General features: G+C 33.6%; 1 protein-coding gene across 5 annotated transcripts in view; it reads right to left on the bottom strand.

Annotated features, from left to right (window-relative positions):
* Positions 1-1,758: 1,758 nt before the first annotated feature.
* Positions 1,759-19,473, bottom strand: part of DCUN1D1 (defective in cullin neddylation 1 domain containing 1) — a 32,089-nt gene continuing 14,374 nt past the window's right edge. For 3 of the 5 annotated variants that reach the window (XM_074367284.1, XM_074367285.1, XM_074367291.1), the window contains exons 4-7: positions 18,055-18,185; positions 7,518-7,684; positions 7,179-7,275; positions 1,759-5,873 (exon numbers count right to left, since the gene is read on the bottom strand). In XM_074367284.1, coding sequence (XP_074223385.1) covers positions 5,794-5,873; positions 7,179-7,275; positions 7,518-7,684; positions 18,055-18,185 — 475 coding nt within the window. In that variant the 3' untranslated portion in view covers positions 1,759-5,793. Of the gene's footprint in view, positions 5,874-7,178; positions 7,276-7,517; positions 7,685-10,644; positions 10,727-18,054; positions 18,186-19,473 lie in introns of those variants that run through there. The other 2 variants (XM_074367292.1, XM_074367299.1) reach the window with 2 other exon arrangements.

The following is a 19,473-nucleotide window of genomic DNA, read 5'->3' as shown; positions in this document are numbered from 1 at the left end:
TTTTTTCCAAAAAAGCCAATTACACTCCTAGGAATCTACCTAAAAGAAATGAAAACATATGTCCACACAATGATATAATGGGAATGTTCACAACATTGTTATTCATAACCACCAAAATATGCAAGCAATTCAAATGTCCATTGACTGGTGAATGGATAAACAAAATGTAGTATATCCATACAATGGAATACTATATTGCAACTAACAGCAGTAAGTGCAAGGATATGCTATACCCTGGATAAACCTCAAAAACATTATTATGCTAAACGTAAGAAGCCAGATACTAAAGACTACAAATTGTATGATTCTATGCACGTGTAATTTCTAGGCAGGGAAAATTTATAGAAACAGATCAGTGTTTTTTGCCTAGGACTTGGGGTAAAAGAGGGAACTAACTACAAACGGGGCATGAGGGGAACTTCTACGGGCTGACATACATTTTCTAAAACTGGATTATAAACTTACTAAAACCACTGAATTATACACTCACAATGGGTGGATTTTCTGCTGTGTAAATTATACGTCAGTAAAGCTGTTGTTATTGTTGGGTACCATTACAACAACGTCTTAGTAGTAACTATTTTAAAGTTCTGGCTTTCATTTCATATAATTTCAATACAATGAATTCTAACATACTCTCAGGATTAAGAACATTGAAAATTAAACATGCTATTTTCAAAGGATTCCAAGTACATACACCTCTAAACCTTATGATCAAATATTGCTCTGCAAGCTATGTATCATGTAACTATGTGATAAAGTCATTGACTACAGCTTAAATTAACATTTCCCCTCAGCCATTTTGTTTTCTCCTAAACATACCCTGTAGCATTCCTTTTTGTAGAAACTGCATTTTGTATTGCCCAAGTTTTCTTCAACATTTCATAACCTGAAATAAAATGTTAAGTGAAGTTATATTAAACATGCACCTAAATACATACAAACATTCTAAATATAAGATGAATATTATCCTTTTTTGTTTCCTTCTTTTCTTTGCTTATGAAGCCACTCACATGCTGCCTCTGGTAAGTTTCAAACTTTTCATTGTTTCAAATCAAGCTTTGCTTTAACTATTTTGGTTCAAAATTCTTCTTTGCTTTCAATTTATTTGATGGATTCTTCCTTTCAAAGCAGTGCTACCTTCTATGATCCAGGCTTGCTTTAATTTCAGTCTGACTCCATCTCTTTCCACTCCACTGAAAAGTCTGCCGAAGAACTAATATTCCCTCTAAGCCAGCCACTTAAAAAAATTTTTTTTACCAAACACTTTTCCCCAAACCAAACCTCGTGGGAAGTGCCAATAACCTACAAGAGATAAAGTAGAAAGCTTTCAACCTCATGAAACATAGCAGCCTTGAAAACCAATGGTCTACAAGCTACACTGATTCCTGCACAAATACAAAAAAGGTAAACTGAAAATATGCAAGGAATACCTGTAAGAAAAACTTGGATATACTTAAATTAAAAATACTTTTTAGAAACTCAATTTTTAAATGGATAATTATAAAATGATTCCCCAAGTAATCTGTCCTAAAAATTCCATAAATAAGGACATTACCTTTTAGGAATTCCAGGATGTGTACCTTTTATCATAATTTCCTTATTTATAACAGACTTTTAAAAGGCCAACCAAGAGAAGTAAAAAAACACATTAACACAGAACACTGAGCCTAGTGGAAAGTTGTCAAATAAATGAGCTGGTCAACAGGAAATGCCAATTACCCAACAGTCAGTAAATAAAATAGATGGCAAGAATGCTCTGGTAAAACCATTTATGTAACTGCAGTATGAATTCAAAAAAAAAAACAAAAACAAAAACAAAAACACACACACAAAAAAAACAAAAACAGGACTATCTGCCTCCAGAATCAGGTACAAATCAAGCAAATATTAACCAAAATGGCGACAAACAGAAAGGATAAACCTGGAAAGGGGGATTTGTACTATTAGGAATTTTCAGATTTATCAGCTAGAAAATATAAATCCCTTCCCCTTCAGAAATCAAAGGTAAAGGTATCATAATATACAACTTCACCACATTTCTATAAAGATAGAAATTATTGCTATATGATTGTAAAAATGGAGGCAAGTAGAGTTCAGAAATATACTTGTTTATAACCAATTAAATGATGAGCCATAATTTGAACCCTAATCATCACATTATGTAGAAATCACAATTGTTATTGTGTCCTCAGTTATTAAGATAAATGTTAAATAGTTCACATTTTAAAAACATTTTATCATTACATTATCAAATTTGATAAAATCTTATCAAAACATCTCTGTATTCAATATAAATCATATTGTTAAAAGTATAAAGTAACATTTAAAAGAAAATTGCTGAGGTGTCAAATTAAGTATTTTCTATTAAATATACACAATTTAACATTTAGAACTCCATAAATTAATTCTTGCTAAAAGTTGATTCAGGTTTACAAAGGCATACTTTGTGAACTATATAAACTCCTCCAGCACCACTTTCCTTTTTCATTCCAAAATTCTTTCATTAGGTTTAACTTTCTCCTGTCATTCATATGTAAAATTTACAGAAGGCTTACAATACGTAGTCTTTATAGTAACATGTTTTTAAAAATCTAAGCAAAGTGCACATTAAACTAGCTACAACTACTCAATCTTGATTATCATCAAATAAAAAATAGATGAACACTTCATTCACTTAAGTCTTTCTGAGGAAAAAGAAAATAGTATACCTTGCTTTAAATAAGAATTCCCCAATAAGTGTATTATATAAAAGATTCCCCATGTTATTTTATTTAATTTACTTCCTCTCATTAAGACTTTTTAAAAGTCTAATGAAGAACACATACTTACAATGCCTATTACACACTACAGTACTGTTAATTAAATAAAGCAGCCCAGTATAGTTGTAAACATTTTAAATGTAGTAAACATGACTTGGCATATCTTTTCTCCCCAAAACTTGCCATTACAATGCTCTTTCCATGAATAATTATCCTTCCTGGAAAAGTTTTCAGTATATTCTAGTCTTTAAAAATATTACACTGAAATAATATGTGAAAAGATTTAGTCATGGCAATTTCACTGAATTTTATTGCCTCTGTTGGTAATATGACAGGGATTGTAAGAAACACAATTGAACTTACAGAGATATGCAGATAGTCACTAAAGATGATCCTGATCTCAAGTATTTTTATATGTGGGCACCTCTAATTTATACACTTTACTATTTAAAAAGCATTACATTTTAAAGTGTACCTGTTTTGACATTTGGCAAAAAGGATGTTGTACCTGCGGTTCAGTTTAAAACAAAGAATCAGTTTGGGGAGGTTACCAGGATAAAGAATGAAACACTAATGAATTAAAGCAATTCAAGTTGTTTGTATGTGTGTGTGAGCATGTATGCCTCTTTCAACCCCTCTCTCTCCATCAGTCTCTCTCTTTCACAAACACACACACACGGCCATTATGTGTAAGCAATTTTTAGTACAAAATATTTCCTGTAACCAGACACTTAGCCTCAGAATAATCACACCACATTAACTCAGTCTTCTCTTTTCAGCCCTAGTAATAGTATTGTTTAATTCTAAGATGCCATCATAGAGTGAACAACCTTAACTTTTATGCTACATAATTATATTCAAAGCTTTATGTAATTTTCGTTTATAATTACACAGTAATTATAAATGTTTAGTACCAAACTGATGACAAACACTATTTTGTTGAAAAGGTCTTGCATTTAAAAGGAAAAATCTGTAAAACCCAAGGCACTAGGCCACAAACTAATACTAGACTTTTATGAAAAACAATTTATATTGGGGGAAAAAAGCTAATCGATCTCATTTCAAAACACAGCATACTTGAATTAATCAATCCGAAAACAATACCATAACTCAAAATCTTCAAGACAGGAAACAAAATAGTACATATATATATATCTATATATATATCTTTTTAAAATTTCTCATAATTGAAGTTCCTCTTAATATTTACAAATATGAAATCAGGAAATACTGAAACCAGCAGGATTCTTTTTTCTTTTCTTTTTTTTTAAATAACCAATTCCAATAAACTGAATAGAAATTTTCAAAATTTTCTTTTGGTAAAATTGTATTCTTGAATTAAAGTTATGATTGGAATATTAATATAGTATCTGGGGAAAGCTTTCTAGTCAATTTCAAAATCGTGTAAATAAAAAGTAGTTTTAATATATCATTGTTTCTTAAAATCATTTCCACATCTACATTAATTATAATGTACTGCTATTCTGAAGTACATTTCTTTGATAATTTCAGCATTACACCTTAGAGAGTGCCTGGATACACCAAGAAAAATCTACTCCTGCTTAAAAACCACAGTCATCCAATAACTGAAGTTTTACGTTTTTTTAACCTGCCTTACAGAAATGTGTAAAAAAGCAATAAACCCTTCTTCTCATATCAGGAAGTGAACAGAGAAATGAGCATTTTCAGCATGAAAGCAATTCATGGGTCTTGTAATGAGAGAAAAAAATACATACAAGATAGAATTCTGCCTTGATGTGAGAAGTGAGCTAATGAGTGAAACAAAAACAGTAAAGAGACTGTAAATAATTTATGAAAATAGAAGCCAGATTGGTATTGTGCATTAAGTGCATGCTTGTTTGAAAATCTTTGCTCCTGAAGTATTTGGCAACCACAGTGATTAGCAGTTAAAGCAATTTCAACAAAATAAGAAGTCATCAAAAATGGACTATTTGTCTGAAAGAGCAGTACCTATAAGAATTGAACTTCATGGCTCATTACAACCATTTTGAAAATTTAATTCCTACTATCTTCTTATAAATTAAGAGAATTTCATTTGTGTTCCATAGTGCGCTGACCAAAAAACAAAATAACAACAAAAAAACAAAAAATAAACCCTCATGCCTAAATTTAGAGTATTGTATTATGTAGCAATCTAAAACATTCAAAACAAATTAAATAGTTTAACTTACTTGACAGGCATATAAGCATTTCAAAATCATAATGAAATCCAATTATGTAGTGCATAATGTAGACAGGAGTAGAATCTAACATTATGCAGACATTTTCTAAATAAAAGCCCCTGCAGAACAACTATATAAACACGGGTAAGGTAAGTGCAGACTAGTTCTGTGGAACCTTTCAAAATCGAGGGTCTGAAACACAATAAAATTTTGGGGTAGGCACACCAAGTTATCCTAAAAATTTTTCACGTTGGTTATTTTGACATTTTTTTTCTTCAGATACTCTACTCATGTTAACAATACATGTGATTTGCCAGAAACCCGCCCCCACCAAACCAAAACACCATTCCAGATCCAGTACACTTAAATATATCACTCTCACTGGAAGTGCTATCAGCATAGTCTTTGCAACTAGCCCAAAGCATATATTTAAGAAGTTTTTATAAACTGTTTGTGATGTTCATACGTTTAATTCTTATGCCAAACTGTTTTCCGATGAAGACAGCATTGTGCTTTATATGCAAGAATGGAAACCTCAAAATAATCACCATAAAGCTTCTAAGACTTATGGGAAGATAAACTAGGATGGTCCACAGACATAAGATGAAATCCACAATGTTGGAATAATAAATGTTTAGAGCGGCCCAGACTAGAAGACAAGCCCAAACCACCATTAGAAGAATGAAATACGATATGGTCCAAGATGTATCCTTAAAGTTTTGTCTCAACCCTCGGTCTGAATTGGGAGGATTGATCTTCAGTTCAGTCCAGCCAGCAGAAATTGACTGTGCAATTTTCCGTTGTATTTATTGTACAGACTATGTACATTCTAGAAGGTTCCTTTAGTGCTACACTGTTGTACTTTTTGTCCCAGCAATTTGAGGGCGTGCAAATTCCACAAAGTCATCAATAAGAACAGGCCATGCTCCTGGGGGAAAAAATGGGATGAAGAAAAGAAAGAAAAGCAGGAGTAAGGCAAACATTTTAATAGAATCCTTTGTTTTTTAAAATATTTTCCGCATGACCATTAAAGTATACCTTTTTAAGTATTCCCACTGATAGGACTTCCAAAATTCTACAGTTTCTACCTAAAATACTCCTTGTATTCTCTCTGCTCTATTATTCCAACACTTGATCATTCCTTGAATGAGGAAAAAATAACTCTTCTGGTAATTAATCAATAATATCATGGTTTTCTGAAGGCCACTGAGGTCAGACCACTGAAGTAATTTGATAAAATCTTACCCTGTTATGATGACATGCTGCCAGTGCTGAAAGCACAGTAGGTTGGAGTTAACAACCTTTTTGCATTTTGCGGCAATCTTACAAAGAAAATTAGCAAGGATCAAATTCTATCCTATTTCATAATAATAATCACTAAAAGATTTAAAATTGCCTATCTGCATTTCTCTATGCATGCCAACCTCCAAATCAGAAGTTCTCCAGTTTTGTGTAAGGCCTAAGAGAAAGCACAATTATCAGTGATTTCTCACTTTTTAAGGAAGACAATACACGATCATGAAAACAAAGAAAAGGAAATAACAATATCTGTGGTTAGATTAAATAGTTTCAGGACACTTTTAATGAGGCCACGGTTAATTGAGATTTTTTCAGAGAATACCTCTATTCAAAAATCTCACAAAAACTAGCTGCTAATTCTCAGGGGGGACTAGGTTAAGTATGTTTGAAGAAATCAATGTAAATACTGCCATTCCCAGAAAAACAAAAGCATATGTGCTGATAGTGGATGGCAGAAACATCTTTATACATACATGAAGGAACAGCAGAAAAGCATTCAATCAGTGAATATTTCTGAATGCTAATAGTGCTACAGAAGGCAACTAAAGTTCATTTCCACTTGGACAAAGTCATTAAATTTAAGGAGTTTACAATCAAGTTCACAGACAAGACGGATAAGAATATAAAAAAATACATATAAGTACTATAAAAGTACATTAAGAAAAGATCAAGTTCTTAAAGTAAACTGAAAATCTAAAACATGGATGAAAATTACTCATGCCTCTCCGAAAGATATGAATATTGAGTTGGTATTTAAAGAAACAATACAGATTAGGTAAAGAGGATGAAGGCATTTCATACATTCAGAGAAGTACAAATAAAGTTCAGAAGAGGGCAATCCAAGAAAAACAGTAGTCAAGAAGTTCCAGAGTGTGTGATAAAAGACAGGTTAAAAAAAACAAAAAAAAACTGGTGGGGCAAAACTTTTCATTACCTTCTTCATCATAATTCGACATGTCATCTGCAATCATTGTACTGAAGTCTAAAAGAAGATTCCAAGTATCTTTTGGTATTGATCGTTTATGATGTTCCTATTTTTCAAAAAATAAACAAAGAACATCCAAATCACTAAAGAGTTTCAAAAAAAAGTCCAGTTGATGCTAAATGTAAGAATGCAAAACTAACTTATGTAATGAAATTCTGGAAATCAAATTTCTCTTCTGTGTCCATTACATGCTCTGAGATGAGTTAGTCATGCTTAAAAATGTTCACTTATCTTCAAACAAAGCAAAAATTTAGACAAAACACCAAACTGCAGAAAACATGAACTTACCAACAAAAATTTATTCCATAAGTCTAAGAATTTAAATCTTCCATTAAGCACTAAATTCCAGTAGGCAATGGCCATTTCTAGATCTGTAATAATTAAAAATAAATTATATATTTCAAATGCCAGGAATATTTGTCCATGAAAAAACACCAGGTAATACCAAAGATAGCCTAAAAAGAAAAAAAAAGAAAAAGAAAAAAGCTTGCATCCTGAATACTTACATAATAAAAATTTCCTATAGAAGTAAGTCCAAGCTTTGTATCCTGCTTCTATCACCAATGAAAGGACCCTTCAGGGCAAGAAAAATATCACTTACCTCACAGTGGGTTTCTGAAGCTTAAATGAGATAATGTAGATAAGCATGCCTGACTATTTCATAAGTATTCAGATATTACTCAATGTATATCAGTGTTTCTTGACCTCAGCACTTTTGACATTTTGGGCCAGATAATTTTTTGTTGGGGGTATGGGGATGGCTGTCCTATGCATTATAGCAGTAACAGCATCCCTGGCCTCTATCCAATAGATGGCAGTAGCACTTCCGTCCTATCCCCAGTGATGACAACCAAAAATGTCTCCACATATTGCCAAAGGTCTCCTTGGGGGCAAAATGGCCCCCAGCTGAAATCACTGATGTACACCTATAGGTTATAGTGCAAAGAATTACTACTCACAATCCTGATCAATTTTACACTCCAAGTTGTTGGCTGGCTGATCCTGACCTCAAGGAGACCATTAAGAATATTGATTAAAAATTTTAAATTAATAATAAAATAAGATTTGTCTGTTTAAAAGTTTGATGAAGAAGATATAAATGACTATTTACCTAGGTTTGGAGCAGAGAAGGGTAAAAAAGCAATAGTGCCACAGGACAAAAAAAATTATACCTGTCATAAGACAGAAAGAAAGAAGTACATCCCTTTCAAGGAACTAAAATTAGTTATCTCAAGCTTTTATGAGTAAATTTACATTTCCAGGTCAGGAAAAATTACATCCCAAGTAACTTAACAGTCCTTTTAGATATGATCTTCAAACTACTCTGGATAATCAGGAATCATGAGAGACCAGCTGAAAGACTCCAAAAACACTCATATTCTACCTCAAAGGAAAATACATAGGCCATAAGGCAAAAAAAATTCCTTGTCTACATTGGACCATAGCCTCTTCAAGGACAGCGACTACATATCCCCAAATTAGCAGACTGAAACACACAGCAGGCATTCAGAAACTGCTTGATGAACGAACTTTCTAGAGTTCCACGTACAAATGTACTTCCCTTCAAATCCATCATTATGTCTTCCTTCAAACTCAATGGAAAAGGTGCCTCTTTTTTCTCTTTTCCATGGTTAAGCCCCTAAGACCATTATTCTGGATTCCATACACCATCCTAACTTTTCAAGGAATCTGGTCTATTAGTTTTCTTCTCTCCCTGTACCTTCAAAGTTTGCTATCTTCTGGCTTTCCCTTCCACAAAGGAATATGCTCAAGGTATCTTTTAAAAATCTTTCTTACATCCCTCCATCCCTTTAACTAGCTACCCTCTTTCTCCTTCCCTTCACGGATCATCTTAGAACAGCACATGGAGTCTTCTCCTTTTATATATAATGTGCTTATTTAAACGTGTCTGAAAGTCAAGTTCAGACCCCCTTGTTTTAAGAGAACTAGATATATGACACCAATTCCTAATCACAATTCCTTTTAAATCTCTGCAGTCTTTAAAGCTCTATAACCAATATTCCTTCCAGGTTCTTTAATTTTATCCTTTTCTTTAACAACTAAACATGTAATTGTCCAGTTTAAGTGCAGTAAAACTGCTGTTACTAGCATGTGTAGTAGGACTGGCTGTTATTGGCACGCTTAATGATTTCCTTCCTCACTTCAAATGCATTAAATTTATGGGAACTAAGTTTATTACTAGTGTTAGCATTTTTCTCCTTTTCAACTAATTTTTACAAAATAAGGATGATAAACAATGAAATATTCAAATACCATGAGATACCTATAAATGCCCATTTGTCAGCTGATACACTAACCTAAGAATCTGGCAAGAGCAGGAGTGTATATCTGTGATGTTTGAAATTTCAGACTGTAAAAGAGAACTTTTTGTATCTATATTCATTGCCCCATTTCTTCACCTCCCACTCTAATTCTAGAAACTACTGTCCACCTCCATCGCTTATACCACTGAAAGTAATCTCTTGAGGGTCACCAAACCCTTCTGGTTGCCAAAAAACTTTTATGTCCTTAATTTACTTGGCTCTCTGCCATATTTGACAGAATTGAGCACACCTTGTGGATGGAACTGTCACTTCTTTGACCTTAATGATCTCATTCTATTGATCCTCCTCTGTCTTCTCTGGCCTCTTTTTCTTTTACTGACTCCTCTTCCTCCATTCATCCATTAAATGCTGATGTTCTATAACTGTATCATCAGCAATAACCACTTCCACTTCTCTCAGTAGATTTTTTCAAACCTTTACCTTTTTTTGCATTATACACTCAACTACCTCTAAACAACGCCTAAATCTGAAACTTCTATCTCTATATTCTAGATTCTTATACCTAATTTTCTAAGAACATCTTCAACTGGATATCCACAAACAACTCAAATTCAATAGGGCTCACAATGAACTCATTATCTTACTTCTACAGACCTGCCATTTCCCTTCTCTCTCAATGAATGTCATCACCCTACAGTGTTTCTCAATGAAACATAATTTTTCATAGTGAGGAACTATCCTATGCACTGCAGGTCTTTTAGCAGCCTCCTAATCCCATCAGAAACCCTCAGTCTTATGACAACCAAAAATACCCCCACATATTTCCTAATGTCCCTGAAGGGTGTTGAGAATCACTTCCTCATCACACACTTCCAATCGAAGCTCTCTCAGTCTGGTTTCTATGTACCTTCTAAATCTCTCTTCTCCATCCCCACTTGCAGGACCTATGCTAGGCTTCATGTCTCGCTAAATCACTGCGACAGCTTCATAACCAATCTCTCTTTCCCTAGTTCTGCCTCCACTCCTTTTAAAGGACCTTATTGCTTTCAGATGAACCTTTTGAGCATATAAATTTCGTTTCACTTCCAGGTTAAAATTCTTCAATGATTAAAACGAGATACACTACACACCTTTTGGAATGGCCAAAATCCAAAACACTGACAACACCAAATGCTGGTAAGGATGTGAAGCAACAGGAACTCTCATTCATTGCTGGTGGGAATGCAAAATGGTACAGACAGTTTGGCAGTTTCTTACAAAACTAAACATATGCTTATCATATGATCCAGCATCCCCACTTCTTGGTATTTACCCAAATGAAGCAAAAACTTATATCCACACAAAAACCTGCACATGGATGTTTAAAGAAGCTTTATTCATAACTGCCAAAACTTGGAAGAAACCAAGATGTCCTCTGGTAGGTGAACATATATATAAACTGTGCACACCCAGATGAAGGAAAATTATTCAGTGCTAAAATGAAATAACTATCAAGGCATTAAAAGACATGGAGGAAAACAAATAATAATATTACTAAGTGAAAGAAGCTAATCTGCAAAGGCTATAAACTGTATGATTCCAACTATATGACATTCTGGAAAAGGCAAAGCTATGGAGGCAATACAAAGATCATGGTTGCCAGGGGTTAGGAGGAAGGAAGGATGAACAGGCAGAGCCCAGAGGTTTTTTTGGACAGTGAAACTTCTCTGGATGATGCTATAGTGTGGATACATGTCATTATACACTTGTTCAAATCCACAGAAAGTACAACATCAAGAGTGAATGCTAACGTAAACTTGAACTTTGGAAGATAATAATGTGTAGGTATAACTGTAACAAATGTACCATTCTGGTGGGAATCTGATAATAAGAAGCTATGCATGTGTGGGGCAGGAGGTAGTTAGGAAACCTCTATACCTTCTGCTCAATTTTGCTATATAAAAATAGCAAAACAGCTCAAAAAATAAAGTCTATTAGTTTTTTTAAAATCTGCAGTATTTCCTGTTGCCTTCAGACACAGTCTGTATTTCTAGTCAGATGAACTTACTCGCAGTTTCTCAAAGGTGCTATGTCTCTCACCACTAAGCAACTGAACTTGCTAATCTCTCCACATTAGAGACAGCTTCTCTTTCATTGGGCCTTGAAAACGTATATTCATTCTTCAAGGTTCAAAAATTATAATCTTTGTGAAAACTTTGAAAACTCACCCAGACAGACTTAAAATGCTCCTAACACCATGCTCTCAAAGTAAGCAGTCAATAAATGTTTTTGAATGAAACAAGAATACTTAAAAAGATTAGTAAATTGTTATTAAGAAAAGATGAGGAATACAGCCAATATTTTATAATAACTATAAATGGAAAATAACCTTTAAAAATTGTATTAAAATTTTTTTAATTAAAATTTTAAAAAAGAGCTGAAACACGTAAGATCAAGTTGTACAGGGATAAAATGTCAACTGCCACAAGTACAGGAAAAACTGCCCTTTAGATAGAAATGTCTGAGTGACAGAGAACAGCCTAGCTAGACAGAAGTGGTTTATAATATAGTAGGTTAGCCTCTTAAATCCCAACTCTACCACTAGTTAAGAAGCCCTGGGCAACTAAGTTCATCCATCTGCAATTCAGCTTAAAATAAAGATAACATTTCCTGTCCTCACAGGGCTATTGTAAGAATTAAATGAGTTAATACACATAAAATATTTAGAATAGTTCCTGGTAAATAATATATGTGTCCTTACTATTCCTATTGTTTATTTTTTTAAATTTTAAAAATTATTATTATAGATTCTGAAACAGTACTGGAAAGAGAACAAATTCAATAATAAGGTAACAAGAAGCAACAACAGCAATTAGACTAAATAGAAGGAAAATACAGAGAGAAAGAGATAAGCAAGTCCTAATTACAATATTACCTAAAATTGAAATACCTGCAGAATGAATCCTTAAGCTCTTATAATAAAATTTAAATTACAAAGGTTATCCCAGTGTCATTCTTTCAAACAGAATCAACAAGGGCAATGTGGTGTTTCATAAAAGATGATCAACTAACTGCCAGATGAACATGGAAATGAATTGAGACCTGATCCAAACACTATCCCTAAAGGGAACAAAATGTTGCCAACTCCCTAGGGAAGATGAAATGGTGATTAAAAATCCTATTCGCAATATCTTAATATACCTAGAGGTATCTACAGTTAGCACAATATAACCAAAAAAAAAAAAAGAAATGTGGAGTCAGAAGATCTGACATTGAGTCCTAATTCTACCAACTCTAGAGTTAATATGACCTTAATAAGTCAGCCTCTGTGAACGTTTAAGTGTCCTCATCTTTATGATGAAGAGGATAACACATTTTTTTACTTAGCTCAAAGGGTTGTTATAAGAACCACATGTGATTAAGTAACTGAAAATATACTTCAAAACACTCTATAAAATTATTTTTAAATATTAAAGTAAATGTTAAAAATTTTTTAATCAATCGCACAGGAATAGGAGTCTAACTGAACCACAACACTTCATAAGAAAATAACTTACAGACTTTAATAAAGTTCAGGAAGGTCCTAAAAATGACATGGATGTTAAAGAATAAATGTAATTTTTTGATAAATAACATGCCCACAGGCGTCATGACAGTCCCAAGGCTAACCATAGAAGGTCAAAGAGTGGGTGGTGGCCAAATTCCTGGGAATCCCAGACCCTTTCCCAGGGTAGCTGGAAAAGTCCTCCCACTTGTAGGTATGAAGCTACCAAGCCCACAAAAACTGGCAACACCATGCCTCATGGCCACCTCTCTCCCTTGTCTTCGGAGACGGCCCGCACTCTGTCTGTGGAATGTATACCTACTTTTACTTTAACTGAGCACCCAGCCCCCACATCTCATGGCCTTTCTCTTGCCTTTTGAAACAGCCTACACTCTATACAGTATGTATCTCTCTAAATAAGTCTACATTTACTCAAAAAAATAAATAAATAAATAAACAAACTAACAGAATGAATAGTCTCAAAAAATAACAGACCCATGGTGTTCTACATTAAACAGCCTTTTTCTGGAATATTATGTTCAGCTTTAAGAACTCTATTTTCAGAGAAACTGAGAAATTAGAAGTATCTGGGGGGACAGTAACAGGAATAACAAAGGTCTTCTCAAATGAGGAACAGCTAAAATAATTGGAATGCTGATCTGAAAAAAAAAAAAAAAGGAGAAAGGGTAAATGATAGCAATCTTTAAACAGCTAGACTTCCTTTGTACTGCAGCAGAGGACAAAGAAGAACACTGGTAGAAGTTCCAAAGACAAAGATGTTAACTTAATAAGGAAGAACTATGTGATAAAAAGAGTATTCTGTGATGAGAATGGACCACTTCCTAAAAGAATGTGTGTCCAATGCCTGTATGTTCAAAAGTAAAAGCTAAATGAGCATCAGGTATGGATGCTACTTCGGATAAGTTAGATTTAACAGAGGATTTATGAAATCCCTTCCAAATTTAAGATTCAAAGACTATCAAAAATGGCAGGTGACTGAAGCAGATGGTGACAGAGGAAGTACCCTATCCTGGTGTCACAGGAAACAAGGTTATAAAAAAGTGAGAAAATACGGAAAATACCAGCTCTCACATAAACTACAGTGCTGTCACTCTTTGCCAATTTGTTTTGGGCCTCACCTACTCTCCTATAATCTCCTAATTCTTTTCTGCCAAATATTTTTTATATTATATATAAAATAATTTAAGAACCTTGTGAAGGGCTGTCAAGAAAACTGTTTTCTTTTAAATTAAGTTCTTAAACCAAGCAAGTCATTATATTTCCTGACACTCAACACCAATGCAAAACAAAAAGAGAAATTATGATTTGTCCTTTATTACACTTTTCTTTTTTTTAATTAAGATTTTTTTAGTTTTAGGTTTACGGGAAAACACAGCAAAAGCACACAGTTTCCATATACCTTTTCCTGCCTTCTTCACACTTCCACTATTTTTAACATCTTGCTTTAGTGTGGTATGTTTCTTATAACTGATGACCAATATTATTAACTGAAGTCCACTATTTTACATTAGGGCTCACTCTGTGCCATATATTCTATGGTTTGGACTTTTTAAAAAACAACTTTTGAATTGTGGCTAAATACACACAAAATTTATTATCTTAACCATTTTTAAGTGTACAGTTTCAGTAATGTTAGGTACATTTACATTGTTGTACAATGAATCTCCAGAACTCTTTCATTTTGAATAATATAAACTCTATACCCATTAAACAATATTATCTTTTTCTTAAGCTCAATACTTATCAGATAATAGAATAAACGAAATTTTAAAACCTAATTCTTCATATTTTTCTCAACTTTTTCAGTAATCTAAAATTCAAATTTATCATATTAATATACCTAATAGCTATAAAATTTTATTTTCTCTATTTTCACCAAACATAATAAAAACTGATTCAGTGTCAAAACTACATAATCACCCAAAAATATCATTTATTTTGGGCTCTAGTAAGGGGCAGGGATGTAACTAATAGGTTCATCCACTTTAAATCAACATTTGATATTCACATTTTCTCTAATCATAACAAAAGTCTAATCAAAAACACAAGTGTAATTCTTTTTAGTATGTGTGTATATATATATATAAATATATAAAAATATATTTAAATTGAAAGACTTTAATTGGTTTTTATTTGTAGGAAGAAAAGAAGGGACTAGAGAAAACAGCCCAGTTAACTAGTGGCCACAGGTAGAAGACAGAGAACCTAACACTAGGTATCCCAGTTTATTATTCCTGCAAACTGAGGAATTTTCCTGTAAGAATAAAATCCAATCTAAATTGAAGATTCAGTTGAAAAGGAGACTTCATTATTCCAAATTTTGCTTTTTAGATATTTTGTAAATCTTTAATCAATTCAGTCATGTTTAGTTGCTCTTTAGGCCAATTTCCCAATACAAATGTTGTACACTCATCCCTTCCTCTAACTTTCAGTCACTTCCTTGGTCTAATTCCTATTCACATAATCCTTTTCTCAATGCTTTTTTTCTCTCTCATCTAAAATATAAAGAAGGACTAGTAAAAAGACTCCTATTTAGCCTCTCCTACTACTGTAATATTCAAAATAAAAACTCAGTTCCATCATTGGGTAAGTTATTTAACTTGCTGAGCCTCAGTTTCCTCATATGCAAAATAAGGATAAAAAATGTCTAGCACTCTATGACTGGCAAAATAGCAGCTGGTGAATTATGGAATGAAAGACTGTATAACTCATAAAGTTGTTCAACATTAAATGAGTCAGTATATGTTAAGTACTTTGCACATTTCCAGGCACACTAAAAGCTCATATTAAATGGAAGTTACTGCCACCATCAAAATCTCCAGTGCATCTCCACCGCTGATATTTTCAATTTAAGCCTTTCTGTCCTGTTTTTATAATTGAAGTACAGTCAGTTACAATATGTCAATCTCTGGTGTACAGCACAATGTCCCAGTCATGCATATTCATCTTCATATTCTTTTTCATTAAAGGTTATTACAAGATACTGAATATAGTTCCCTATACTATACAGAAGAAACTTTTTTTAAATCTATTTTTATATATAGTGGCTAACATTTGCAAGTCTCAAACTCCCAAATTTATCCCTTCCCATCCACTTTTCCTGGGTAACCATGATTGTTTACTATGTCTGCTAGTCTGTTTCTGTTTTGTAGATGAGTTTATTAGTGTCCTCTTTTTTCCTGTTTTTTAGATTCCCCATATAAGTGGTATCATATGGTATTTTCCTTTCTCTTTCTGGCTGACTTCACTTAGAATGACGATCTCTAGGTCCACCCACGTTGCTGCAAATGGCATTATTTCTTTTTAATGGCTCAGTAGTATTCCATTGCATAAATATACCACAACTTCTTTCTTCAGTCACCAGTGAATGGACATTTAGGTTGTTTCCATGCCTTGGCTTATTGTAAATAGTGCTGCTATGAACACTGAGGTGCATGTATTTTTTCAATTAGAGTTCCCTCTGGATATATGCCCAGGAGTGGGATTGCTGGATCCCATGGTAAGTCTATTTTTAGTTATTTAAGGAATCTCCATACTGTTTTCCATAATGGCTGCACCAAACTACATTCCTGCCAACAGTGTAGGAGGGTTCCCTTTTCTTCACACCCTCTCCAGCATTTATCGTTTGTGGGCTTTTGAATGATGGCCATTCTGACTGGTGTGAGGTGATACTCACTGTAGTTCTGATTTGCATTTCTCTGATAATTAGTGATATTGAGCATTTTTTCATGTGCCTATTGGCCATTTGTATGTCTTCACTGGAGAATTACTTAAGTCTTCTGCCCATTTTTGTATTGGGTTGTTTGCTTTTTTGTTATTAAGCTATATGAGCTGTTTATATATTCTGGAAATTAAACCTCTGTCAGTCGTATCATTTGCAAATATTTTCTCCCATTCTGCAAGTTGTTGTTTTGTTTTGCTTATGGTTTCCTTTGTTGTGCAAAAGTTTTTAAGTTTAATTAGGTTGCATTTGTTAATTTTTGCTTTTATTTCTATTGCCTGGGTAGACTGCCCTAGGAGAACATTGCTAAGATTTATGTTGGAGAATGTTTTGCCTATGTTTTCTTCTAGGTTTGTCCTGTTTTTAAAAGAAGACTTTATAAGCCTTAGTGTATCTCACAAATTTAAGCTCCAAACAAGCATTCTCACTAAAATCAAATTGTTTTCTCTCTTCCACAAAGAAGCCATGCTTATTCCTGACATCTCAGACCTTCGCTTGTAACTATCCTCTCACTGGAACACCATTTATCTCCCCTTGCCCAGACAAATATCAAACCCTTTAGTTCATATCCCATCTTGCCCAGGAAGCATTTCCCAACCATTCCTGCTTTTACGCATTTCTTCTTTTATCTAGAACCTCACACATATTTATTATTCTGTATTATCTGTTACTGTCTATTTTTTCTGAGTAACTGGCAAATTACACTGTAGCTTTTACTTCCACTTCCCCTAGGCATTCCCAAAGCAAATGTATTATTATTACTTAACTATTATGATCTAAACTGTTAACAGCGGCTACTTCTGGATAAAATTATGAATGATAATCATCTTTTATAATCTTATAGTTTCCAAATAAATCATAACCAAAAAATAAATTTATCTGACATTCTATGACTCAGAAGTTTTAAAATGCTATTTCAACAGATCCATAGTGAAATAATTTATGATCCCAAGATCCTACAACATCTTCTGAAAAATAAATAAATAAGCAAACATACATATGTATATCAGTGGAATTTTAACAACTACTTATTTTCTGTATTGTAGTTCTTAAAAAAAAAAAATCCATGGTTCACATATGGTATACAAGGCAACCATATTATTGAATGGGCAGGGTATTTTCTGATTAGCTAGAAGTTCATTGTTTCTCATTGTCTTTCAGTAACTGATAAGACTTTATGCTCAAAACACAGAACTCTCTATTACAAAACAAAAGTGACACTGTCAATGTATTTGAGTATCTGAAACACCAAATATAATTTTAAAAAATTCTTACCTAATCCTTTTTGTCCTGGGTTCTTTGCAAAATTAAAAGTAAACTGGTAAAAATCCTTAAATCGTCCTGGTTCTTTCAATTCTTGTTCCATCTTGGGTAGCTGGGCCTTTAGTTTTTCTATGCTGTCACATCTATATTGTAAAATTAAGTTTATAAAAGATAAATTTTTTTGCCATAAATTAAGAGCTTAGTTTATTTATTCCTACAATAGCTTATATTTCATAGAACTTCTTTTTAAAAAAATCATTTGAGATTTCATCTTTTTATACTATATAAACAAGTATTGGGCTAGCTGGCAGAAGATCTGGGGTGACTGCTAGAAATAACTACAATTTTAAAATAAATAGGCTGTTACTTTTAACTATGTAATTCACTGGACTATCAACACACCTGAATTGCAGAAGTCAGTTGTAGTGAACAGATGAGAATGTATAGTAATCAGCAAAACAATCACCAGTTAAACTGTGGTAGATGTTCATCACATGGTAACAAATCACATGTCTAGCTTCCAAACAAACTGAAAGTGCAGTCCCTTGATTAGGTGAGGAAGCATTCCTCTGGAAAACCTCTTGTTATACAAAGTATCATAATAAACATCAGCTATGCCCCATACCATCTTCAACTGAACTTAAATCAATATAAAGCTTTTTCTATATTTGCAAAGCAAATTTCCATGGAGTTGAAAAGGTCCAAGTACCAATTCCTACTTTCCACATAACATCCTTAAGGTAGAAATATCTGTGTCTATAGACTGCACAAACCAATCATGCCACTGCTTCTCCTTCAAATCATTTTTCTTCTATTTTCCTTTTATGTTGTTTATAATACCAGCAAGATTATTAGTTTATAAATTAAAATTTTGATTTGGAAGTTCATTAAATTTCACATGAATTCACTTTCAAATGAAAAAAAAAAAAAATAGAAAAGTGAGTTCTAATGAAATCTGTCCTAGCATAGAAAATTCCAGCAAGTTCAGGACAGGGCTAGCTTTGGCTTTAGAACACAGTGCCTAGGCCAGTTATTAACTGATTGTCTCTCAGCTTTAAACCCACCCTTCTTTGCCCAATTACGTGGCTATTTGCAGGGCACTACAAATTGTGAGACTTCATTTTTCTTGCCAGCTGGCTAACTGTTAGGTCCAATAGAAGGCAATGAAAAGCTGAAAGAGGGCGAAGGAATTGTTCTTATCCGTTTGTTTTCTGAAGAAAGCAAGAGTTGTGGCCTGCTGGGACGTCCCCGCAGTGTTCACCAAAGGTGGCAACTGGCATAGCTCTGCAACAAGTGGCCCCTAGCTAACAACTTCTTCACCAGCAAGATAGGCAAGGCAGGCATCACAGGCCCCACAGGCACTGTCCTCTGTGGTCTCACTCTCAGCCTTGTGGAGATCCTAGGTTTCTAGGTTCCTTCCTTGTTTACTTC

This window comes from Camelus bactrianus, chromosome 1 (assembly GCF_048773025.1).
Source record: "Camelus bactrianus isolate YW-2024 breed Bactrian camel chromosome 1, ASM4877302v1, whole genome shotgun sequence".
Classification (NCBI taxonomy): domain Eukaryota; kingdom Metazoa; phylum Chordata; class Mammalia; order Artiodactyla; family Camelidae; genus Camelus; species Camelus bactrianus.
The sequence above is the reverse complement of the archived record's forward strand: the minus strand, read 5'-3'. Positions and strand labels throughout refer to the sequence as shown.